The sequence below is a fragment of the Sturnira hondurensis genome, unplaced genomic scaffold, assembly GCF_014824575.4.
Source record: "Sturnira hondurensis isolate 20B ecotype Veracruz unplaced genomic scaffold, ASM1482457v3 Scaffold0006013, whole genome shotgun sequence".
In the NCBI taxonomy this organism is placed as follows: Eukaryota; Metazoa; Chordata; class Mammalia; order Chiroptera; family Phyllostomidae; genus Sturnira; species Sturnira hondurensis.
This window is the reverse complement of record NW_028078644.1, coordinates 312,748-337,500: the sequence shown is the minus strand read 5'-3', so window position 1 is coordinate 337,500 and position 24,753 is coordinate 312,748. Positions and strand designations below refer to the sequence as shown.

Genomic DNA, 24,753 nt, shown 5'->3' with positions numbered 1-24,753 from the left:
GGACACTAGGCTGGCAGTCTTCGATCAGTATTGTTATCCTTGTTGTGAAATGATAGCAGACAGGCTAAGTCAACTTTTTTTTTTTTACTGTGGTAAAATTGGCATACCACTTTACATATACTTCAGGCGTACATTATAATTCAACATTTGTATATCCTACCTGGTGATCATCACTGTACGTCTAATTACCATCCATCACCATACAGCGATCCCCTTCACCCGTCTCGCCTGCCCCTAGAAGCCTCTGTTTGTTTGGAAAAGGCTTTGTGATACATAGCAAGGTGTTGATGGATGTTTATGGAAGGAACAACTCACGGGGGAGTAAACAGTAGAACGCATGAAAGTGTGATCTTGTTCTATGGGAAAAAGAAAAGGAGTCAGAAGGAGGGCACACTTTTATTGAGTCTAGGAAGCGAGCCAGGAAACAAAGGATCGGGATAAATGGCACTTTTCTGAAAGGAGTCCCCGAGAGACAGGGCAAGGGCTGCTTAATTAACATGTGAGCCTACTCTGGAGGAAGGGAGAGAGCGCACAAGGAACTCTCTCCAAGGTTTGCTTCTGGAGCAGGGATGGGAGGGACGGTGTGCAGTTCTCCAGAGCCAGCCGAGGTGGGTAAAGAAGTGGTGGCCGAGCTCTAAGGAGGAGAAGGAGAGGGCAAGCAGGTGACTTTGGGATCAAAATCCAAATATTGCCCATAAAGTTGAGGAAGTCAAGCTCCTATTTCTGACCACGGAAAGGACCTGGAATTTAGTGTAGACTGTTTCTTGAGAATGTCAGCCAAGATGGTTCTAGATGGAAACACGGGTGAAATGCGGGGTGGGGGTGCGGGTGTCTGAGGACCAAAAGGCCCGTAACAGAGGGATTGCGTTGATGAACAGGTGTGTGTGCGTTTCTGGCCCACTGACACAGAGCAGGGAGGTCTGAGAAATGGCAATGAACCAATCTGAAGGGCTGGTTACAGAGTTCAGGTAACAGGTTCAGGGACCTTTAGGTCAAAAAAGGCAAAAACCAAAGCACATAACACTGTGAGCAGACAACAGTGCCAACCTGCTGATCAAGTTTGAAATTCCGAGCTTGAAATCTGCATGACATGAAGTTTAATCAAAGAGAGACCTAAGAAATTGAAATGAGACATTCACCGAACAAGCATTTATCAAATACCTGCTTACCAGACAGCATGCTAGGTCCTGGGTGGGCACACATCTAAGAAAACATTCCGTCCTGAGGCTGTGCTCTGTCTGGAATATCTAGAAGATAGTCTGTGCCTTTCCTGGCTTCTAGAAGCTGCCCACGTTCCTTGGTTCCTGGACGCATCACTTCTGCTGCCAATTGCCACATCGCCTCTGACTCTGACCCTGCTGCCTCCCTCTTATAAGGACCCTTGTGATTATGTGATTATACTGGGCCCACCCAGATAACCCAGGATAATCTCCCTGCCTGAAACTTCTTAAATTCTGGGGGTTGGGACAGGCATATGCTGGGGGGGGGGGGGCATTATTCACTCTGCCACAGAACTCTTGGGCTATGCAGTAGGAGATGGGCTCTTCCTAGAAACCGGGAAGCATTTCAGGCTACCTCTGAACACCAACTTGTGGATGACATTCTATAGGTCAAGTCTTGAGGGGAGGGGAGCAGAGTGGGCACCTGCAGGCTGATTGCAGATGGCCCCTCAGAGCTCACTGTCACACAGTCACACATTGGACTCCTGTGGAGCGAGAAAGGAGACGTGACATGCTGGCTGCGGCCACTCAGGAGCTCTGAGACCTTGGGCAAGGATATATATAACTTTTCTAAGCTCCAAACGACACCTAAATCAAAGGGGATAAATGGAACCACCGGGAAGGATTGGGGTGAAGATTCATGAAAATATCCTCCATGAAATCCCCTAAGATAGTGACTGATCCTCAATAAATATCTTTTTTTTTAATGCCTCCTGAATTCATCTCTCTGTGTTTCTGTGTCCCTTTTGCTGCGGCCACTGCCCCTGTCCAGGCCTCTCAGAAACCTTCACTGATTGCCAGTCGCGCCACATGCCTTGCCCTGGCAGCCACAGCTCCGAAGCCCTGCACACCAGTCCCGATTAACCACCAAATCTGGAGCAAGCTTTTAAGCTCTCTAAGTTTCAATTTCCTCCTTTGTCCAATGGGGATAAAGTTGTCTATTGAGCCAGGTCATCCTGAGGATTAAGTGAGATGGGGAATAGAAAGGGCTTAGCACAGTGTGAGGCACAAAAAAAGGAGTGTTTTTCCTCCCAAGAGGCCTGACCCCCTTTCAGCCTCCTCATCTCGGACACTCCTTCCAGCAGCACTGGACAACCCACTTCTCCCTGAAGCGGGCCTTGGACATGCACTCCTCAGGGGCACTGTTTATCAATACTTCCCTCTACCTCCAATATTCCCAGCATGTCCTGTACTGCGCTTTCTTGAGTCTCAGTTCTATTCTGCTTCCCAGTAACTGGTTCAGCCTTCATTAGCCTTCCCCTTGCCTACTTACGCTGGCCTCTGCGTCAATAAGGGACACAGAACACGAGTTCCTTGAGGAAAGGCATTTTCCTGAGTAGCAGGTTGCAAAAGTACTCCCTCTCCTTGCCTGGCCTATTTCCTTGTTTGGAATGAGCCCAGTGGACTGGAATGGCCGAAAGGGCCCTAATAGCTCTAAGACCTTAAACTGGTAGCACTTTAAACAGCAGGGATCTTGTAGATTACCTGGTCCACCCTCTCCTTTCCCGGAAGGGGAAGCTGAGGGCGCAGGAGGGCCTTCACTTAATGCTATTTTCTCTCTGGCCTCCGGGGCAAGGCTGCGCAGAGGGCATAGAGCCCTGTTTTCCTAAGTAGGCAAGGGGGGACTCTCTGGCGTCTCCAGGGCTTAGGACGCCGGAAACACGTGTGTGCTCACCTACGTGTACACACGTGAGCACACCTACAGCAGCAGGGGGCGCTCGGGCCGGCAGGGGGCAGCATAGACGCGGTTTGCAATTACCGGGCGCAGCCCCCAGGGAGGAGGGCGTGCTGCAGTCCCGGCGGCGGCGGTGGTGGTGGCAGCTGGAGGTGCAGTCTCCCAGGTGGGAGGCGGGGGCTGCGGGCGCAGGAAAAGGCGCCTAGGGAGCGGGCGCTCAGCTGGGCCTCCTCCGGCACCGGGCGCGGCGAGGCGAGGGGGAGTGAGCGCGCTGGGAGCACGCAGGCGCCCTGCTCCGGCTGGCCCTCGGCCGAAGCGCGGCGCGGGAGCAGCCCGCAGCCCGCCCCCACGCCCCCGGCAGCCCCGGACCCCCGCGGCCGGCTGTCGGGAGCGATCCCTCAGCAAGCGCAGGCCGCCGGCCCGGGAGAGCGCGCCGCGGCGACCGCGGGACGGCTTCGGGGCTGCCCGGAGCGCACCCTCCTGCCCTCGGCCACTCGCAGGCGGTGCTGGCCCGGCCGGCGCACCCCGCAGGCAGCCGGAGCGCGGCCTTGGCCTCGGCCTAGGAGGGAGCGAGACCCGGGCCGCAGCCCGCGGGCGGTGGCGCGGGCGGCCGCGGGCACTGACGGCGTCGCGGGGTGCTCCCGGGCGGCGGCGCAGCGGCGGCGGCGCAAGGGGCGGAGGCAGGGGGCGCCCCCAGCCAGGATGCTGCGGTTCCTACGCCGGACCTTTGGCCGCCGCTCGATGCAGCTCTACGCTCGGGGAGCTGCAGGGCGCGGAGCCGCCGGGCTGGGGGACGAGCGCGACGGGGGGCCGCGAGGGGGGCCGGCCGCCGCCGCCGCCTCCTCGCCGCTGCCCGCCGCTCCCGGGGGCAGCGTGTTCCCGGCCGGCGGAGGGCCCCTGCTCACCGGCGGCGCGGCCGTGCACATCTCCGCCGCTGGAGCCGCCAAGGCCACCCTCTACTGCCGCGTCTTTCTGCTGGACGGGACCGAAGTGAGCGTCGACCTGCCGGTGAGTGACGAGGCGGGACCAGTCCGGGGAACTGGCACCCCGCGACCCCTGGGTTAGCACCCTTCCTCCTATGTTTCTCTCTGGGGCGCTCCCCTTGTACCTTTCCGGGGATCCCCTCCCCCCTTCTTCTGAGAGCACTCCTTAACCCTGTTCCCTCTCGAGTTACCCGCCCGGGTCTTTTAGGGCCCCATCCCTGGCCGGCGCCCCCTCCTTGGCAGGTGCTGTGTTACCCCTTGTCTGTCTCCCACCTCGTCCTTTGGGCCTCACCCCCTCCCTAGCGCACCCACTCCCCGAGTCCCGAGTTCCCGCCCCTAGGCGCTGGTGACAGGTGTTCCCTTTCGTCCTCCAGATTCCAGCCGGGGCCTTCTTGGTGCTGGGTTATTGGTTAGAAAATGTCAAAGCAATGCGGGGCTGCCGTGTCGTGGCCCGCTGGTCCTCCGCCCACCAAAGTCGCCACCAAGCCTTGATGAGATGGCAGGGAGGAGAATCCCCCACGCTTGCTGCTTGGCAGGTGCCCAACTTCGGGAAGGAGTCGGGGGACCATTTGCGTTCTCGCCTCATCCCCTCTCCATGTTCTAACTCCCCATCCCCCATCCCAGTGAACCCCTCGGTTCGCATACTCGCAGGTGGTTGGGCGACTTGGGAACTAACTCTACAATCGACTCTCTTGGACCTGGACAACTTTGAGCCTGCAGAGCCCTTGCTGGGGCGCTAGGACTCGGGCTGGGCTTTACCCGAGTCTATGTGCTTGCGGCCTCCGAGGCACCTCGGGGTGGCGGCGGCGCCCGGGCTTGAGTCCCCGGCCACCCACCTACAGGTGGTTGCACCCCGCCCCGCTCTGGGAGAGAGCTAGGCCAGCACTGCTGTCCCTGCCGGGACATGCAGCTACCAACTCGTCTTTCTAGCCTCTAGGCGTCTTTCTAACCCAGGGGCCAGATCTGATCAAATCAACTCTGCACATTAATGGGGCACCTACTGTGCACCCGGCGCTGCAGCAGACGGTGCTTTTGGGAATCTGGGTGTGACTGACACAGCAGTGATTGAGCTTTAGGTGAATGTTACAGGTCTTCTCCAGTCTCCAGGGCTTCAAGGGAGGCAGGCGGGGCGGGAGGGGGGGCACGTGGGGGGGGAGGGGGCGGGGGGCATTAATATTCCCAGACTTCCAAAAAAGAAAAAAAAACATTTAGGCCCTCGGGGTGGGAGAAATTCATTGGACTTCACTGGAGAACTAGGAACGTACAAGGAGGGTTTGAGATGGGAAAAATCAGAGCCTGCCTGGCCTGGGGTTTAATACGTCCTTGTGTAGGTTTAATTTTGAGACAGTTTCAATTTGTGACAAATTTATTTTTGTGGCTCTTAGTGCTCTCCATAGGGTATCATTTTGTTATGATAATACCCTTTGGGGGATTTTTATTCATGGAAAAGGAGCCAACATTCCCGTGCTTTAGAGCTGTTGTCTAAAATAGCATTAAATGCTGCCGCTGCTGCCCAAGACTGAGGCTCTGTAGTTTTTATTTAGCTGGGAGAGGAAGCCTGAAGAGCCGGGAGGAGTGCAGAGGGGGGCAGGCTGCCTCTGGAGTGGGCAGCTTGCGTGAGGAGAGGATGTGGCGCATTTTGCATCTCGGATCTGGGAAAGGAGCGCTCTCTTTGGGAACTTTGACGGTGCTCCTTGCTGATGGGTTGTTGTTGGCTTTTTTTCCTCCTCTGTTCCCTGGGGATGGATGGTTCATTTATAACATGCATTGCTTCTGTCAGGTTTGTGGTACAGGCTTAAGTGGGGTTTCCTGGATGAAAAATGCAAGCTGAGTCAAGTGCATGCATGGTGCGGAGACACAAACAGGTACTCAAATGAGCAGGGCAGGGCAGGAATGCTGACCTCTTCCAGCTTGGGGAGCCCTTGGGGGGGGGCAGGCAGCCTGAAAGCTTTCTTTACTTTATAAAATGCTACTTGATAAAAGAATTAACCCGGCTTTCTTATGATGGCAGATACCTTCATGCTTTAATAAGGTGTGATTTAGTGAACCCCAAATTTTATTTACACACACACACACACAATCTCTGTGCACGAGCAAATAAAAAGCAAATGCTGGCCTTTGTCATGTGAGTCCTCAGGGAGGAAAGAGGAAGCAAAGTCACTGGTGAGCTCAGATGTAGAGATTGGGTAGGTGTCACAGCTTCATCAGTCTCCTCCGAGGGCCTTCCTAGCTCAGGGTTTTAGTTCTTGTTCCCGGGAGTTATGGTGTCAGCGCCAGGCTACCAGCTCCCCGTGGACTCATGTGGCACGTGGGCTTCTGCCTCAGACCCGTCTCGCCAGACTCCCTCTGTGTGCCGTCAGGCCTCTTGTTGTTATTCTCCTCCTCTGCAGCCCTGGACTTTTACCGCTTCCTGGGCTCTGCTGTCTCTCAGCTACCTGTCGCATAGATGGGATTTACCTTTGGCCTATGTACCGCTAAGCTGGATTTTCTGTCCCCAGCCACTTCCACAGCACTTGCCAAGCTAACTATGGCTCCTTTGTAATTAAAACCCTCCCGTGGTGTTTGCCTCAGTCTTTGTTAAGCACACAAGAAGTGGTTATGCATCGCCATAAGCCATTTTGGTTTTAAGCTGTGGTCCAGACACTCCTGTTCTGAAACCGCCTCGTCCGGTCAGCATTTATTGGGTGTCTCTGATGTGCTGAGCGCTGGTGGACAGACAGGTGAATGAGAGGTGGCCTTGGGGCTCCTGGGAAACACGTTGTCTTATTCTGAGTGATGCTAGGTGATCTGTCTGGCTCATCCGGACAGTGTGCTGGGGATGCACAGCCTGGCGGAATCGGGAGGACTTCCTGGAGACTTTGACATTCGAGATGATGGGATCTCAAATCCAGTGTCCCTTGCGCATTTTTAGAATAGCTAGTGTGTCACATGAACTTTTTGGCCAAGCCACAGCCCAGTAGTCTTGTCCAACAAGGGAAGAAGCAACTGCACTTGTCTTCCCCAGTGACCCTCTTCTGACAGGGCCTGGAGCCCCCTTGTCTGGGGTGGGCTGCATTCCCTAGCAGCCTTGCTCTGGCTACTTGGTGGTTTCTCAGTCCTTGATAAAATGTGAATTAAAGGATCTTTTAAAAAAAATATCCATCTATAAAGTGCAGTCTAACGTGGGTTGGCTTAACAAACCAGTTTCCAAGGGAATTCTTGGCTTCCTGTACCAACCAGACGGCCACCCTGAGACATTCCTCTTCCGAAAACCTGGGCTTGCCTTAAAGGTGCTACTCCTTGGTTTGCCCAGCCCTCAGGAGTGGTCTGGTCAGAGCAGGGCAGGACTCCCCCGGCCTGCTCCAGACACTTTCCTTCTACTAATGCAGCTGAAGATCCCATTCGTGTGCTTGGCAGCGGCACCCACTGTTGACTCATATTAGATCTGTGTTGACTAAATCCCTGGCATCGCTCTTGCTCGTGCGGCTGTTGCTCAGCCCCGTCTCTCCACTCCCCTGCGTGCACAGTCTCCCGGCAGCTCCGTGTGCAAAGCTGCTAGGATGTGTGGTTGGCTGGTGTGCACTCCCACTCTGCCTCGGAGGGCACGGCTTTGTTGGCCAGTAGTGCAGTGGGCACAATTGGTTTCATTGTCTCTGGAACTCCACGCTGACTTACAGTGGTGCTGTGCAAACGTGGCAAGTTCCAGGGTGAGCAGAGCTGTGGTTGAGTCTTGCCGGTTGCTTGTGCAGCCTAGGGCAGCTTAAGCTCTCTGAGCCTGGATTTTCTGGTCCTTAAAATGGGGATGTTGGGAGGCTTGTATGGCAAGAAGGATACAGACTGCCTCAGTACATGGCAGGATGCTGAAGGGTTGCTCTCAGCTCATAGTCTTAGGCCGCACACCTTCTCTTTGGCCCGTGGAGAGGGCTTGGACAGATTTGTGGTCATGAGCATTACGCTGGGCCAGGACAGTTAAACCTGGCTGGGCTCTCCTTTATTGGAAATTGGAAGTTAGATGTCCTATGAGAGATGGTTTTTAAAAGTTTCACTTTGGATGAGAAAAGTGTACAACCCCTCCCCACCCCCCACCCCCAACAGAGAAATGCAAGATCTGAGGATTTTACAACCGGAACCTCTGATCCAACAAAACTTACATGTGGCAACATAGAGATCATATGTCTGTGGGAGTCGAAAGGGACCCTGGGCAGCTGGTGTCCCACCCATTGTGCAGATGGGAAACTGAGGCCCATGAGTATAAAGTGACTTACCTGCAGTTACTCAGTGAAGAGTTGGAACGGGCTACTTTGGAAACCCCGATTTTGTCGCTTTTAGAGGTGAGCGCAGGAACAGTGGTGGGAAGGCACTCCAACCCCCCAGTCCTAACACGGGATCATGGCAGTGGGGCAGGTAGGTTCCTGGCAGTTACCAGTAGGACTCAGTCCCCTAAACAATGGGACACTCCAGCAAAATGGCTCTCTAATGTCAGCGGACACAAAGTTCATCTGGGATTTTCTTTTCTCTGGCTAAAATCCTCAGAAGTTCTGATTTAGCAGTTCAGAAAGTTGGGTTTTTTTAAAACAAGGACCCCGAGTGGTTCTGACGAAGGTGTTTTTCTGATGAAAACCACTGGCTGCACCATGCATTCAAACCTGCCGGGGCGGGGCTGGCGGCGGTGGGTGGGACTCGGGGCTGGAGGAGGGACTGGAGACCGGTGATGCTGTTGCAATAGACCAGGTGCCTGGCGAGGAGGGCCTGGCCAGGACAGGGGCAGAGTGCCAGAGCAGTCCGCAGGTGGAGTCAGTCCAGTGTGTGGGGGAGGAGGAGGGTGGAGGCGTATTGGAGTCTAGCTTGGAGGGCAGGGGTAGCCTCACATTGGTTGTGGGAAGAAATGGGGGACCGTAAAAGATACCCCTGGAAATAGGAAAAGGCAGCTCCTCATTTGCCCTATCTCCCAAGGTTCTGGCTTCCACGGGCACCTTGCCTTATCCCAGGTTCCTGGGTGGCTTGCTTCTTCCTGCCCCTGTGGGCAAAGGTGTCCAACACTCCAGGTGGCCCTCCAGGGTTTACCCCACACCCACTCTGCTCAGACCATGAATGGGACCATGGAGGGGAAGCTTTGGATACCTATATGGGTCATGAGTTTGTGTACTGTTAAAAATACATTTTTTTTAAAAGGAGGGTTTGGGGTGGGGGTGTGGATGGTGAACAGCCTTCCCGAATGGATGCAGGTGCCATCCCTGACTCTGGTTCCACACTTGCTGGATAGTCAGTATCAGTACGGGGTGGGGTAGGGGGAACCTGTCCAGCCTCCCCAGTGAGGGTAATGTGACCCTGCACTGGTCCAGTGCTGAACAAATACTACCTCACTGAGCACTCCCATGGGGATAATCTCATAATCTCACTGAATTCCGCCTCTAGTACACCGCTGTGGATGAAGGCACATGTCTGTTTAATTTTGAAGTAACAAAGGTGGAGGCGGGGGACAAGTAGAACTTTCTCTTAAATTCTTGCACGGGACTTAGAAAAAAATTCACAGAATTTTTGTGCACCACCACAGAAATGCTCCACCCACCCTTTGTCCTCCCCAGGGCCTGGCCCCCTGCCTGCGCCCTCCATCCACTCTGCCTGGATGGAGTGGTCCTTGGGCAGGAGCCTGGTCGACTTTCCTCCTCCGGTCCGTGGCAGCTGCCTGCGGGCGGGGTTGGCTGCTCATCCCTCTTGGTGTTTTTTTCAGGTTGGCGTGTGCTCTCCCCCCTCCCTTTTGTTTCACACTAGAACAGGTTTCCAGCAGAACGATTAGAAAGTGTAGAGAAGCCAGCAAAGTTAAAACAGCCCCTAAAAATCTCATCAGAGATGACCACTGTTAAATTGTGGTGTGTGTCCATCTGTACCTTCTCCTTCTGTTTTTAGGTATAAATAGGCATTTAAAATGGTGAATTTATATGGGCTGATGAATGTCCCTTTCCCCGCTTCAGCACAGTTTGCTAGGAACTGTACGCAGACACTGATTTTGTGTCTCTTTGGGCTGGGCCCTCACCACCACCCTCCTTCCACATTCTCGGGGACCTTTAGCTGGGTGGGGCACCCCCAGTGGCCACCCGAGCTGTGTGCCACCTGCCGCCCTGCTGGGTGAGTAGCAAGCTCCCCAGCCTCGGAGTCCCTTCCCACAATCACCTCTGCTTTCTGGCACGTTAAAGGTCCTGCTACTGTGGCCACACGGAGTCCCCTGGCCTCCCAGGGCTTGTGTTGTGAACACGTGATTTGGGGTGGTGCCCATGCTCCTGCTCGCCCAGGGTGGCCCATGCTCTGCTGCCAGCCACAGCCGGTCTGGCAAAGGGGGGCTGTAGCCTTGCAGCGTTGCAGCGTCCCGGGTGTGTCCCCTCTGCCCTAATTCCCTCCTGCGGCCTCTGGCTTCTCTCTAGAGCTGGATGTAGCTCACTGGTCCCACGTTATTTTAATTTTGGGTTTCCTTTTCATTGTTGCCCCCAGTGTTTCTGTTTGCCCACCGTCTATTCTTTTCCATCAGCGAAGGCTTCTTGAGCACTTGGTTCTCCAAATGCAGTGAAGTGACCGCTGCAGTGACCACTGGGGAGGGAGTCAGGAAGGACGAGGTAGTTCCCATCTAGAAGGGCAGACAGTGTGAATGGGTAACTTGTCACCCCACGTGACAGTGTAGTGCAGGGGTGAGCAACTGGATGCAGGGTGGCATTGGGGCAGGTTTGATGCCCACAGTGACACCAGGTCATTCCAGAGGATGCATGGGAGTTCGGCTGTTAGATTTGCTGGCGTGGGAAGGCGTGGGGGCCCAGCAGGTACAAATGCATGGAGCGTGGCAGCCAGAAAAGCCCCTTCCCCGGCTCTGGCTCCTCGGGGTAGGGGAGGATTATGCACCCTGGCTGTGACCCTGAATTTTAAAGTGCGAATGAGGAAACTTTGGAGAACAGGGGTGTCTTGAGCACTTAGGAAGGGCCAAGGCTCACCGAGCACTTTGCCTGGTATTGTGCTCAGTGTTTCAATGACTGTCTTGTGGAACCCTTACAAAACCCCTATTGTCATCCCTGATTTGTAGCAGGGAGAACGGGTTTAGCAGACAGGTGAAGGCACTCGCCCATGCCACAGGGCTACTAAAGTAGGCACTCTGGCTTCTGGCACAGACAGTCTGGCTGGAGGAGATTTGTGATCTGGGAGGGTCCTCCTGCTGTCAGAGGGGCGAAGGGGGCTGAACCTGCCTCCCCACCCCCACTTCCTCCAAGGTAGATGGGGACCCGGGGTCCCAAGCCTCAGAATGTCGGTTTGCCCAGGGTGCATTCTGCTTGTGATGGTCCTAATCTGTCAACAGTGCGTTCAGGAGTAGATTGTGCTTTTAAAAAGTGCTTAAATAGAACCATATTAAAATGATCTTAGAGAAAAGCGTTTTACATATTCCCGTTCTGCTGCGTAGTAAGTGGTTGGTTTCACTTAGTTCCCTGAAATCTTGGTGCTTTTGTATGTATTTGTAAGCATGGTGTGCCTTCTCCCCCCTCCCCCCACCCCCCATCCAAGCCTTCCTGACATACTTCTCACCAGTTTGTTGCCTTCTTTTTGCTTGTTGTGCTTATTCTGAATTACTTAGACTCACCCCTCATTCTGTGTGTGGGGTGTGTGGGGTGTGTGGGGTGTGTGTGTGTGAGTGCGACATGACTAATACCTATCTCTGTTTGTCTCTTGGCCTTGGAGGTTAATCGCAAAGCACCTGGTACCTTACCTGCTGGCACTCCTCCCCCCAAGGCTGGACGAATCTGTGTGTTTCTTCCCTTAATTGCCATGTCTGGGAAGGTCTTACTGTCCTATTTGCGCATGGTCTCCCAGGTGGCCTTGGGCCACGCAGCTAGTTAGTAAGTGTGGTGGAGCCGGAGTGGAGTTTAGGTCCCTGACTCATCTTCCAGGGCTCCTCCCCGCAGCCTTGCTGTGCACACCCCGCCTCCCCCGGGGACCTGTGTGCGCCTTGCAGCTCCTGGGGAAGGGCAGAGTGCTTCGTGATTCAGAAGATCAGACTTCCCTACGATGAACCCCCATCTCTCCCCAACCACTTTGCCTTTCAGCCCCTTGGCATCTGGGTTCTGCCTACTGCTACTCAGCATTTGTTTTGCAAGTTCTTTTTCCCAAAGTCATTGCTTGCTGAGTGCCCAGCCTTTTCTTTTTGAAGTTGAGAACTGGAAAGTGATGTCCCAGGGGCCGGGGGCTACCTGTGGGATCGCCCAGAGCTTCCTTGTTTCCCAGCACTGAGCTCAGCCCCAGGCGTGCAGGCTGGGGGACCAGGACTGCTGGCCGTGGCATGCAGTGCCTGTGGACTCGGGTCTCTTGGCTCTGCCTCTGGGGGCCTTCTCTGTACTGGGTTTGTGTTCCGAATATTGTCCGTGTGTCTTACAGGTGCTCAGGCAGGTGAGGTAGGCCTGACAGTGCCTCTCCTTTATCTTCCCTGCTCTCTTGTTTAGCCGCACCTGTCTTGAATTATGGATTTCTGAAAAGTGTGGTAAAATGAGACATAAACTGTACCATTTTAACCTGTGCAGTTTCATGGCATTTAAGTACCTTCATGCTGGGCAGCCATCACCACCGTTCGTCTCCAGAACGTGTTCATCTTCCCAAACTGATACTCCGAGCCCGTGAAACACTAACTCCCCTTTCTCCCTGCCCCCAGCCCCCGCCACCGCCATTCTGCTTTCTGTCTCTGTGACCTTGACTTCTCCGGGTGCCTCATGTAAGTGGGCTCATACAGTACTTCTGCGTTTATGTCTGGCTTCTTTCACTTAGCACAGTGTCTTCAGGGTTCATCCTTGTTGCACCAAGTGCCAGAACTTCATTCCTTTTCATGGCTGAAGAGCATTCCAGTGTGCGTTCATCGGAATTACGGATTTCTGTGCCCGTCTGGGCCTTCCTAACTCAATCCTGCCCATTCACTAGTGGCACTGCCCTTGGAGACTTGGGTGTCCCCAGCCCTTCCTGTTTTATTCTTGTCATTCTGGCATCTGTCCCCTGGGACTGTTCTCTGGGCTTGTCTCCCTCCCAGGTTGTCGGGTCTTAGTTTTTCTCTTGTATTTTTGTCTGAGTTGCTTGGTATCGGCTAGTTCTTTGTGTAGCATATTCTCCAACTTTTTAAATGATGAGATATAAATACAAAAGGGTGTCTACCACATGAGTAGTTTAAAGGAAAATCATACAATGAACATTCCCATCCTCACCACCCAGTGTAAGAACACAGACCATCACCACACTACTAGCCTCCCCCCACCCCCATGCTCCCGGCTCCCACTCCCCTCCCTCTCGCTTCCTGAGTTTGTCTTCCCTCCCTTCCCTTCCTGTAGGTTTGCTGCACCTGTCTGTTCCCCTAAACACTCTGTTGTTAGTTTTGCATGTTTGTGAACCTTATATAAATGGAGTTTTCACTCAGTACTGTGTCTGTGAGGTGCATACATGTTAATGAGGGAGCTGTAGGGATTCCATTGCAGGGCTGTGTTTAAATGTGTCTTTGTTGGTGGTTTTGGGGGATGTTTTCAGTTTGGGACTGTTGGAAAATCATGCTGCTTTGAACCTCCTGGAATTGGTTTCCCGGTGCCCACACACGAGCAAGCCTTTCTCCCCGGTGTGCACCCAGGAGCGGAACAGTGGGAGGGGGATGGGCAGTGCCTTTTAAGAGTGTGGGAATTTTTTTTCCAGAGTCCCAGCAGCGTGTTAGCATGTCTGCTGCTCCGTCTTCTCCATCACTTGTTTCTGCGCGGCTTCTCTGTTTCGTTTTCAGTCTGATGAGGGTTAGCGGGAACTCCTTGTGGGCCCCACTTTTCCTCAGTTATCAGTGGGGTGGCGTATCTCTGTGCCTGCCGACGAACCATCTGCTGTTCCTCCCAGAATACTCAGTCTGTGATTTTTGCCCTTTTTTTTTTAGGTCAAGTTGTATTTTTTTCTTGTGTCTGGCCCATCCCCTGCTTGTCTGCTGTACCACCTTCCTCTTCCGAGGTAGTGACCTCAGCGGAACCAGAGAGAGCACTTCTCTGAAGTCTTAATATCTGGGTGCTCACAGGCCCTTCCTCACTGAGTAGGAATTAAAGTTTTGGCTTCAGTTTTGCTGTGAATGACCTGAAGTTAGTTGCCGCTGGTGGCTTTTGGTGGGCCTGGTGCAGCCTGTCATTGTCACTTTCATTGTCAAGTTGGTGCACAGAACTGGCCTTATTGAAGGCATTGGAGTCGGGCACACAGAACGAGAAGACAGGTTGCTCATCCTAAAGAAATTTGAGTGGAAACAAGTCACTCTACCTGCTGTGCAAAGTGCTATTAGAGGCTTTTAAATAAGCTCAAAGGAAGACCCAAGGTGAGGAGAGTGGAGGGGAAAATGCATGACCTGGGAAATTTCAGAGAGAACAGCAGGAGAACCGCTTTCTCGGTGGCCAGATGGGAATTTGCAAAAGCACTGAGCCTTGAAATAATCCCCCCCAGGGGTCCTGCTCCTTGCTCCTGGCACTGCCTGTGAGTGAGCGCCCATTGGATGTCGCTTTGAAAACTTTGGAACTCCATCTTTAAAAAGTTTTCAGTAGGTTTGTTGCAAGTGTCTTTTCTTGCACATCCACCTTCTTGACCCTGGTTTGGAATGTCTCCTTGACCTTGGATTCTTTCTCTCCCTTATTCTACACTCTCCGGGACGGGGGAGGGGACCCAGTGAGCCCTTCCTGTCTCACCTGGATGGAGTGCCAGTAGACACTTTAGGGAACTCAGATGCAACGAACACTTCAGAGACACGGGAGCTTGTGCAGACAGAAGGGCAGAGAGAACCACTGGGTTTCACCTCTCGAGGGGCACTGAGAGGCTGCATGGTCCAAAGCCCCATTCCAACCCTTTCCTGTCTGCCTTGGAACACGCCGCTGCGCCGTGCAGCCAGCTGCTGCTCACCTGTGGCAAATGAGCAGTAATTAGTGTGTAATAAGAGCAGTTTCCTGCACGCAGCCCTCCAGGCTCCTACTCTCCGTGGCCAAGCGACATTCAGCAAGCCTGTTGGCCTCCCAAACTCCCCTACCTCTTCTGAAAGCCGACTGTGGTTCTTCCCCTAGCCCAGATGAGAAACATTGCCCGCCCCAATGGCAGCCCATGAACTGGACGTGGGCTTTGCGCAGGCCAGCCCCAGTACCCTGTGGAGGGTCACGAGAGTTAGTTATTAACCCGCTGTGCACTCTGGCAGCATTTCACTGACCTCAGTCCTTTTATTGTTCCTGCTTGCCGGGGCCTGAGACCCAAGGCCTATGCCATGTGCTCAGTCCCTGCAATCTGTATCGGGCGGCATCAGTGACAGGAGACGGTCAGAGTGAAGGCTGGCTTGGAACTGGCCCCAGTTCGGGCCCACAGGCCGGCAGTGGCAGATCCCAGGGAATCCTCGAGGGCAGAAGCTGAGCAAAGGAGATCTACATGTGGGATAGTTTAGTGGAGGAGCAGGGAACCCAAGGTCAGAAGTATCTGTTCAAGGTACTGCCGTATTCTGTGTAGCACTCACTGTGCTTTGAAACCCCGAAGTATTGTATTTAGTTTTGCTCTAAAAGCTGTGGTGCATAGTTCCTCTTCATTAAAGAGACCCCTGAAGAAAATTGTAAAAATTTCATTTTCTGAAAGGGAAAGAAGAATTGTATGTACTTGAATTACTGCGACATGTCATTCATCTTAGTAACTCACTTCAGTGCCTAAGCCCGTCCACATGTGTGTTTTCTGGGTGGTCACGGTTGATTCTGTTTACTGACAAAACCTGTTTTGCTTCAGTTACGTCATCATTTATTTACTAAAAATGACAACAAAGATTATGGATCATCTAGTATGTGGAAGGCCTCGTGAGGAATGTGACAGTGGTCAAAAATGTGGGCTCTGCGTACAAGGAGCTCATGTGGGGTGGGGCGCGTAATTGTTCCCTAAGTGCATGCCTGTTGCCAGGCCCTCCTAAAAATGAGAATGAGCAACTTTAACCATAACACCTGGCAGAAGGACTTGGGCACCATCGAAGCTGGACAGGTGAAGCCCTGTGGGGATTCCTCAGAAGTAGCCGTGGACTTCCGCTGGGGATGGCTTCGGGGGAGGGGCTGACTGTTGGGTTGGCTGATTTTGACCTTGAGTGGCAGAGGCTGGCCGGGTAGAAGAACAGTGTGACCAGCCTCAGTGAGGAGGGCAAGGGGAGGATGTGTTTGGAAAACAGAATGCAGCAGATGGGACGCTGAAGCAGGGGAGACGGGAAAGGAGCATAAAAGACCCCTTGCGGTTTGACTCTGCCGGGTGATTGAAGGTGATGGTCAGGCCAAGAGGCTGTTAGCTGCATTGTGGGTGTCAACTAGGTGGTACTGGGCATGGGCGGGAAGGGCAGGTACAGTGGAGTCTGATCACTTGGAACCCAATGGATTTGGTGGCTGGATTTAGGAGTGGGAGTGATGGAGGAGCCGAGATGTTACCCCCCCTCCCCCACCTGATTTGTGTGTGGCAGGGTGGTGAGACTGAGAACCTCGGGGCGGAGCAGTAGGATGGAGGGGCCCTACCCGGTACCATATTTGCTTGGTTCTTGGTTTTGTCAAGTTTGCAAATGTAAGATGTTTTTGGCATTTTCTTTCTTTAAAGATTTTTTTTTTAATTGATGAGAGAGAGAGAGAAAAAAACACCGATTTGCCATTCCACCCATCCATGCATTCACTGGTAGCTTCTTGTATGTGCCCTGATCGGGAATCAAACACACAACCTTGGTGTATCATGACAGTGCTGTACCCAGCTGAGCTATGTGGCCGGGGTTGCATCTGATTCCTTTAAGAGGTCCTTCAGCTGGTATAAGCTTTAAGGTGCCGCAAATCCTGGATTCACTCCTGGTTGGGCTTTTAGCTGAGGCCAGGGGGAGGGTCCAGCAGGCTGGACACCTGGAGAGGAGGGCTGGTAAGGGTTTGAATGCCAGTCACGTCTCCCGGGGCCAGTGGGGAGGCTGGAACCAAGCGACAGGTGCTGACGCCTGTAGACTGTCGAAGCTTGCTCTCTGGGTGGCTGCTGTGTGTGGATGATCTCTGCTCCCAGAGCCCCCAGCGTGCTCCTGAGCTAGTGCTCCTGTCGCTATTTCCAGACGAGCGAAGGAAGGCAGTCCATAATCTAGGCCACTCTGCTCTGTCGTCTCCTGAACCTGGCTGGGGTTGACGTTTTCAAGGCAGTAATAAGATAAAGAAAATGTCAGGAGCAAATAATGAAGAGGCCCAGGCATTTAAGGGAGGTGGGGCTGCTGTGCGCACAGAACCAAGCTGGGGGCCAGGTGGATACCAGGCTGAGTCAAAGATGCATTGCGTTTTCTTAAGCAGCTGTCAGCTTAGGGAGAGGGCAGTGTCTTTTGCATTTGGGGAGATCGCTGCAGCTGTTCAGTGCTCCCACCCGGTTTCCTTGCCTAAGGAGGAAGAGCCAGGGCAGAAGACCGGGGAAAGTGGTGATCTGCCTCGCGTCTCCGAGGACAACTGCGAGTCCTCTCTGGTCATTCAGCCCCAGGATGGCTGTTGCTGCAGTTCTCGGGTGCAGAAACTGCTGTCTGGGAAAAGGGGCCCAGGGAAGGAAGCAGGACTTGAGTAACTCACCGAACATCACAGCTCTGAACCCCAGTGTGGGTCATTTTCGTCTACAATGTTGATCTCAGAAAGGCAGCGGTCCCTGGGCGATGGCTGGAGGAGGGTGATGAAGATGTGTCTATGCAGTTTGGTCCAAACTGCATTTTAAAACTCATCTTTTTGTATTCACACTCATTACACTGTGTGAAGTAAACCTCACACAAGGTTTATTTGCGGCTCCGTGTACGTGCAGTTCCGGAACTGGCAAAACTAACCTGTGGAGCAAATAAATGGGGAAAGCTGTTGCTTCTGGGGAGTCGGGAGGGCCGGGAATCGACTGGACATTGGCCCCAGGGACTCTGTGGGGAGATGGGAGTGTGCTGATTGGCGTGGGTGTGGGTTGCACAGATGTTTTCCTCTGTCAAAATGGAATAGCTCAGATTTGTGCATTTGGATGTAAGTACCTTTGCCACCATCCCCGAAAAAGTCTTATTAAAAAAAAAAGAAATTGAGTGGAAGGCCAGGGGAGGAATGAATAGAGGAAAAGATGATAGAGAATGTTGCTAATCATGGAGGTTGAGTGACAGGTGTTTGCTATACTGTTCTGTTTTCTTTGGGTTTGTTTGAAATTGTCCATAATAAAAAGATTTGTCAAGAAAGGGCGTACCAGGTGATCTTTGTTAATTCTTCCAGGAATCCGCCCGTTTGTTGTCCCGGGAAAAGGCAGACTCTCGGGCCCTCGGGCAGATCCCGGCCACCCTGGCCATGGTCTGGGCTTCTCACTTGCTGCTGTTTGGTGGCCATGAATTTTGAACTTTGGCTTCTTCATACTGGCACATGTCACCACCCTGTCCTTTGGCTGCTCCTGTGGTCCCGGAATGGGCCCTCCCACCCCTTCTGTGGGACTTTGACCAACGAACTCCACCCCAGGCCAGCCTGTGGCCCTCTTATCTCTGGCTCCCCCAGGCCTCTCAGCTTCCACGTGCTTGGGGTTGTGAGTGAGTCCACAGAAGGTGAATTCACTTGGGTTTTGTTTCCTTTCCACCACCTGTGTGCCCTTGCTCAGAGATACAAGGTCTGTGACTCGGAGGAGCACCATCTCCTTGTCCCCATGTAGCTGTAAAAAAGTATGTGCTGCGTGATTCCAGGCTGAACAAATCTGTGGTACCAGGAGGAAGGAAGGAGAGGAGGAAAGAAGGAAGGAAGGAGTGGGCAGAAATTGGAAAGAGGCACCCAGGGGCTTTGGGGAGGCAGGTAGTGTTCTGTGTTTTGACCTGGGTGGTCAGGACACAGGTATGTTCACTTTTGCTAATTCCTTGCAGTGCACACTCATGGCCTGTGCACTTTTGTCTCTGTGTGCCCAGTTTTAATTAAAGTAAACTGGCTTTAATGAAAAGCCTGTAAGAGGCTTTTAAAACCAGTCCCATTTCATGTTAAAAAATTCAAGTTTGTAAGCCTTCTTAAAAAAACCGGAAGATTTGATTGCACCGTCTGAATTCCCATAGAGCATCAGTTGGCAGAATCAGTGTGGGGACTGCCCCCCCATTCCTCACGACCCCTTTCACTCATGGGGTGTTTCCTCTCTGTGCATCTTCCAGCATGAATTTCTCAAATGCCTGGCATGTGGGTGACCCCTTGTGACCCCCAACAGATATTCCTCCAACTCTGATAATCTGCAGGTCTTTCCGAAGGTGTTCAGGCAAGGCAATTCAGTGCCTGGCTCAGGGGCAGTCTGGTCGGAATACCTTCCGAGGCGGATTTGAAGTCCTCGGGTACCCTGGTCTTGTGTGGGAAACTGTTCCAGCCAAGGCAGTTCCGCCTGAACTGGGCAAATTGGTGTGAGCTTACGACCCACCCCTAGCCGTTCAAGATGACAAGAAGTGACTGTAGGTATACCTACTCAACACTGTAGGTTCTGTTAAGTCACCTCCTATTTGTGTTTTCTGTTTGAAGAAACATTTTGTAACCATACTAGTTAGTGCTTTTAAAAAACGTGGATATGATTGGAAACTTTTCTTAGTTAATGAGTAAGGAAAGGCTAACTTTTTGTAGAGTGAACTGGCAGGCAACATTCTTCTCTGGACTGCTCACACTAACTAAACCAAATACCCCAGGGGGATTATCCTGATAATTCCATCTTTACAGTCCAAGCCTACGTGAGGCTGTAAGCCTCACACACTGCTTTCTGCACCTGCATGTGTCATTCTCTGCCTTCTTGAAGGAGATGTTTTTTTAAAAAGACACCTGACTCACCCAGAGAGAGAGAGAACAAGTAGAAAAGAGAACAATTAAAGGCCAACCATCAAAAGACAGCTTTATTTGGATACCCCCATCAGATGAATGGATGGTGGTGCCTCATTTATAGCTTTATGACCTTAACTGCCAAGCTCACCAGAGACAAGGTTATAGGTTTTATGTGTTTTTCTACTCATTAACCTTTCTGATACTCTTAATATGGACACAGAGCCAAGTGAACAGCCCCAAACTTCTGTGCCTTAGCAGTTGTTATGATCACTGAAAACCCAAAAATTCAGGCACATTTGCTAGCTGGGTTCAGTGTGCATACTTAAGGGTACCAGCCATGGTGGGGGGGGGGGCCTAGGAACAGGGGCTGCAAGGCTCTGCCGTGGCTCAAGCAGCGTCCAGACTGTTGGGCACAGGCCTCACCATCAGTTCAGTCCCAGGAGCACCATGCAAAGTGTCCACAGGTCTCCTGCTACCCAGCAAAGGGTCTGAATCTCCAGAGAGATGTGGTGGGGAGTTCCTGGAGCTTAGAGTCAGTGGTCCTGGCACAGCCCTGGCTGGTTCTGCGGGGAGCTGGCCATGGCCTTGCTGGATGAGGCCCTCTGCCTGTGCTTTCTCTCAGCTTTGCTGTAGCGCGGGGGCACTGGCGCGGTGTTATCTCCACTTTACAGGTGGGAGACAGGCTCTGAAAGGTGAAGGGGCTTCTCTGGGATCCTGTTGTGTGTGTGTGGCGGAGCCCAGATTCACGCCCGTCCTAACTTGAAGCTGTGCTCTCTCCTGTGTGACTCAGCTCGGGCTGCCCTAATTAAGTATCACAGATTGGGGGCTTCAACAACGGGAATTTCTTTTCTCACAGTTTTGGAGGCTGGAAGTCCAAAATCAAGGTTAGTTTCCCCCGAAGCCTCTCTCATTGGCTTGTAGGTGGCCACCTCTCTCCCTGAGTCTTCAGGTGGTCCTTATCCTGTGCAAGACTGGGTGCGGGTTGGGGACACAGTCAGATAGGATTAGGGCCCACCCTAATTAACTCATTTTAACTTTATCCCTTCTTCAAAGGCTCTCTCTCCAAAGGCAGCCATGTGCTGAGGAACTGGAGCTTAGGGCTTCACCTTATGAATTTTGGGTGTCAGCCCGTAACACTCCCCTGTCACTTACACCCCAGAGAGGTCATCTTCCTCTGTGAATGAGCATGCAACCCAGAATGGGGCGCCCTCGATGCCAGGCGTGTTCTGTGGACGACACCTGGGGCCAAGCCCTGTTAAAGCCACCTTTTCATTTCATTCTCAAATTTCTCCCCAGGTAAAAAATTTCCTGACACCAGACTCGACCTGAGCTGAGTAACCAAGGTGGGACAGACTCAGACCCCCCAGAGCCCCTGCCCCATGGGCTGTGTCTCGATACCCAGACTGTGCTTTTGGAACTGGAGAGGGCTCCACCGAGAAAAGGGGGGCGCAGTCCTGCCAGGGATGCGCAGTCCGGGATGCTTCCCGTGTGCAAGGCAGCACTGACTCGCCTGACTTTGCAAATTCAGTTGCATACCTAAGTTGCAGGGTGGGTGGGGTGGTCGTCCACTCGAAGTTAGTTTTTTCTCTTCCGGTCTCTTGGCTGGGCGTTCTGGGAATTTGCCTCGTGTTTACTTGTGTGGAGTTATTCGCTTTCCGAATTGCACGGAGGGCGAGCCTGAAATCTGGCTGCGAAAAGTAACTTGCCAGTTTATTTTCAGAACTGCCCTTCTTCCAGCAGCTTGTTTCAAACTCAACCTCTGGCACCAAGACATCCATCATTTTAATTGCATGTTTCTGTTTAGTCAGGCACAAATTTGTTTCATTTTGTTTTTTCCTTTATCCTGTGTGGTTTAGGATTTTTTTTCCTGGTCCACCATTTTAAAAAGCCAGAAATACTTCCCCCAAACAAAGCACTTTTTATAGTCAAAGAGTTTTTAACATTGAGAGAATGCTGTGGGCTTGCTTTTTTTTTTCTTTTCTTTTTTTTTTTTGTGCTGCAATTTTGGTTCTTGACCTTTCAGAAGCAGGAAGAAGCTTGTAATCCTAAGAAAGAAAAAACCCAGCATCAGACGGCTCACATTCTATTCCAGGCTTCGCTGCAGCTTTCTGGCAACGAGACCTGCCTCTGGCCTCACTTTACCCATTTGTAAAATGGGGGACTTGAATGGGCTGATTCCTAGAACATCACTTACTTGGTAACTTGGCTGCTCCGTGACTTGCTTGGTACGGAGGAGGGCTCCTATGTTTTTACTCTGCTGGGTCGCAGGTTATGGTGCTTTAGTTCAAGGTGAGAAGTCAGTCCTTTGTCCCTCAGAAACGTTCCCAGAGAGGAAAACAATGTGTCCATAAAATTAGGTATGGTAGAATATTAACTTTGGTATCCAAAACTTAAAAACGTTTGGCTTTCCCTGCTACAGATGCTTTCTTTCTCGCTGTAAAAGTCTGGTATTTGTGACGAAGTTGGGTACTGAGTGCAGTGGCCCATCCTCCTTACAAGCTGCACCAAGGACACGGAGGGGGTGAATTGTGAGGGAAGGCCCCCAGGTAGGTCCTGAGTCGGATCCCGACAGAGGCCTGTGTGTCACGGTTTGTTGTGGTGACATGCAATAAAATCCATTGTTGACCCATCGGAGTCATTTCCCCCACCGCAGCCACAGCCCTTTCTCTGTCACTGTGGCTGCGGGCTCCTCTCGCAGCCAACAGCTCCAATTCTGTAAGACGGGCCCAGGCTGGGCTGGGCTGCGCCCACCACCCCCAGCTCCTTGGCAGTTTGTGGGGTTTCCTTTAAGTGCGCAAAGCCGAGAGAGCATGTGATGAAACCCTCGTGGACACAATGCCCTTTTGTTATTACCTTTCTGGAGTGTTTTAAAGCAGCCCCCCCCCCACCCCGCCAGCAACTTGCCATGTCACCTGTAAATATTGCAGTGGGCATCGTTTAGATATAAATGCACAGACACACTGTGTGTATGTGTATAGCAGTGCCATTGTCATACTCAACAAAGAGAACAGTAGGTCCTTACTGTCATTGAATGCCAAGTCCTTGTTCCGTTGTCCCCAGTCATCTCAAAAAACTTTCCACACTTGCTTTGTTTCAGTCAGGAGCCAACTATAGACCACACTTCTTCACACTTGGAATAGTGTCTCTTAAGTCCCTTTTAATCCGCCAAGGTCTCCTCCTCTCTTCTCAGCCCAGTTACTGAGTTCTCAGTGTGTGGTTGGGGCACATGGAATACGACCCCCTCAGATACTCCAGCCCTCAGGTTTAATGTCTTTCTCCTAAACAGAGTTAATGGCCTTCAAAGAATAGTGTTTTGGTTTGTTTATCCTGTTGGCTTTTTGGGAGAATTCATATGCTTATTATTCTGCTTTCTTATCTCAAGCAGATGATACCAAAATTAATTATTGCAGTGCGGGGATTTCCTGAAAAAGGTTTTAAAGTTACAATAAGCTTTTCCGTACGCACACGTATGCCACGCACACGTGCTGTATCTGAGTGTGTGTATGGTTTTCATTCTGGGTGTCTGGTGTTGCGTAACTAACTCTCCTGATGCTCGGTAGCTTAAAACAACAACCATTTTTCACAGCTCCTGGGTTTTGTTGCTTAAGGATTCAGGTGGGCCTCAGCTGGGAGATTCTGTTGCTCCTTGTGGCATTGACCAGGCACCCAGCAGTACTCCGTTGGAAGACGGGCTGGGGTGGAGGGTCCAAGGGGGTTGCTCCACCTGCTGTGCACCTGGCAGCAATGGCTGGAAGGCCAGGCTCAGCTGGGACAGTTGATGGGAACACCCGCTTGTGGCCTCTTCAGCAGCACGGCCATTTCGGGGTAGCTGGACTTTTTACATGCTGCCTGCTCTACCCCCAAGCAAGCATCCCAAAAGCAAGAGAACTGTCACCTCCCCACGGAATCACAGGACATTGCAAACACCATCTTGTACTTGGTTGAAGCAGCGCCATTCTCTTCCAGGTTCAAGGGAGAAGTGCAGAGGCCTTGCAGCCCTGTCGGTGAGCACCGTGCCTTAAAAGAAATAACGCTGAAACTAACATGTTAGATGCTTGCTGCCTGGGACCTTTTTAAAATACATATATACATATTTATTTATTTATTTATTTATGTTTAAAGATTTTACTTATTTGTTTTTAGAAAGGGGAGGGGAAGGAGAGAAACATCAGTGGGTGGTTGCCTCTCACATGCCCCCTACTGGAGACCTGGCCTGCAACCCAGGCACGTGCTTGGACTGGGAATCAAACCGGCCACCTTTTGGTTCACAGGCCGGCACTCAGTCCACTCAGCCCTGCCAACCAGGGCTATTTTTCTTTTTCTTTTTTCTTTTCCAATTACAGTTGACATTCAGTATCATTTTATATTAGTTTCGGTGTTTTGCACAGTGGTTGACATGTCTGTCATTTATGAAGGGATCCCCCTGACGAGTCTAGGACCCACCGGGCACCACACAATTATAATAGTGTTATTGACTCTATTTCCTGTGCTGGGCTTTACATCTGCGTGACGATTCTGCAGCTATCACTTTGTAACACCAAGTCACTGCGTACTTGCCTGTCTTTTGCTACAAGATGGGGGCCGCTGGTGTGGGAAAGGGCTGCCTTAAGAGGCCGTTCAGGGCAGTCTCCTGCCCCTGTTCCCATTCCCTAGGGATGCGAGAGGACCCAGTAGGGCAGAGGGCAGTATGACAGGCTACGTGACTTGCCTTGCCTCATAATAAAGGTGGCACGGAGGGGCTCCTGGTCTGGAATTCGTCCAGTGGAGCTCTGTGTTAGGGGTGTTCTCAGGGAGTCTGTTACTGTGCCTGATGGAAGGAGTAGTGTGTTGAAATGGTCCTGATAGTAGTACCACCCAAAATCGAAGAGTATTCCACATGGGCTGTTTTGATGTTTCATGTTGTCACAACCATTGGAGTGTTGGGTGAACCCAGTTTTCAGGGCAGCCAGGGTCCGGTAGAGTTAGGTGTCTGGACTTCGTTCAGCATCTTGGGGAATAAAAGGGAAACCCTCCCTTAAACCGACTGTTACCCCTTGTGTGAGGCATGCATGGGAGGAGCCAGAAGGAGGGAGAAATCGAGGTCACGA

At 52.3% G+C, this 24,753-nt stretch overlaps 1 protein-coding gene across 4 annotated transcripts in view; it reads left to right on the top strand.

Annotated features, from left to right (window-relative positions):
* The first annotated feature begins 3,582 nt into the window (after window positions 1-3,582).
* The window catches only part of EPB41L4B (erythrocyte membrane protein band 4.1 like 4B), a 115,827-nt gene continuing 94,656 nt past the window's right edge, over window positions 3,583-24,753 (top strand). For all 4 annotated transcript variants that reach the window (XM_037047558.1, XM_037047559.1, XM_037047557.1 and 1 more), the window contains exon 1: window positions 3,583-3,903. In XM_037047558.1, coding sequence (XP_036903453.1) covers window positions 3,598-3,903 — 306 coding nt within the window. In that variant the 5' untranslated portion in view covers window positions 3,583-3,597. The remainder of the gene's footprint in view (window positions 3,904-24,753) is intronic.